Source organism: Eimeria acervulina, genomic scaffold (genome assembly GCF_000499425.1).
Source record: "Eimeria acervulina Houghton genomic scaffold, Eah_scaff698, whole genome shotgun sequence".
Classification (NCBI taxonomy): domain Eukaryota; phylum Apicomplexa; class Conoidasida; order Eucoccidiorida; family Eimeriidae; genus Eimeria; species Eimeria acervulina.
In genome coordinates, this window is record NW_013549649.1 from 3,901 (window position 1) to 4,465 (window position 565).

The 565-nt window shown below is 57.3% G+C and overlaps 1 protein-coding gene across 1 annotated transcript in view; it reads right to left on the reverse strand.

Annotated features, from left to right (window-relative positions):
* Positions 1-331: 331 nt before the first annotated feature.
* Positions 332-565, reverse strand: part of EAH_00046720 (hypothetical protein, conserved) — a gene marked incomplete at both ends in the record, with an annotated part of 8,871 nt that continues 8,637 nt past the window's right edge. Inside the window, one exon of the mRNA XM_013394661.1 lies at positions 332-447. Coding sequence (XP_013250115.1) covers positions 332-447 — 116 coding nt within the window. The remainder of the gene's footprint in view (positions 448-565) is intronic.

Genomic DNA, 565 nt, shown 5'->3' on the forward strand with positions numbered 1-565 from the left:
TAACAAATGAGGCAGCAGCAGCAGCAACAGCGGCTGGAGCAGCAGCAAAAGCTGCTGCAGCAGCGCAAAGAACTGCTGCTCCTCAGCAGCTAGACATAAGAAAGACTTCCGTTTGCTGTTGCTGTCAGCAGCAGCAGACGGGTGTCGTGCAAGCCTATGCTGCAGTTGCAACAGCAGCAGCAGATGCTGCTGCTGCTGCTGCTGCTGATCTGCATGGGCCCCTGAGGAAAGAACTTTGCATGCGGATTGCAGCAGCAAGTGCTGCTGCCTCGCTGTGTCCTCTGGAGTGTCTATACACCTCAGCCGCTCTTAGAAAACCCCACAATCTCAGTTAGCGCCCCCCCTTAGGGGCCCTCAAGCAAGTCCCTGCTGCTGCTGCTGCTGCTGCTGCAGATGAAGTTGCTGCTGGCGATGCAGCAGATGCAGCAGGAACACCTCCTGCTGCTCCTGCAGCAGCAGCAGCAACTCGTGCTGCTTCTAAGCAGCCATTTGACTTGGGTGTCTGTACACTGCGACTACGGAAAAAAGCAGCACGGCGTCGGGGCTGCTGCTGCTGCTGCTGCTG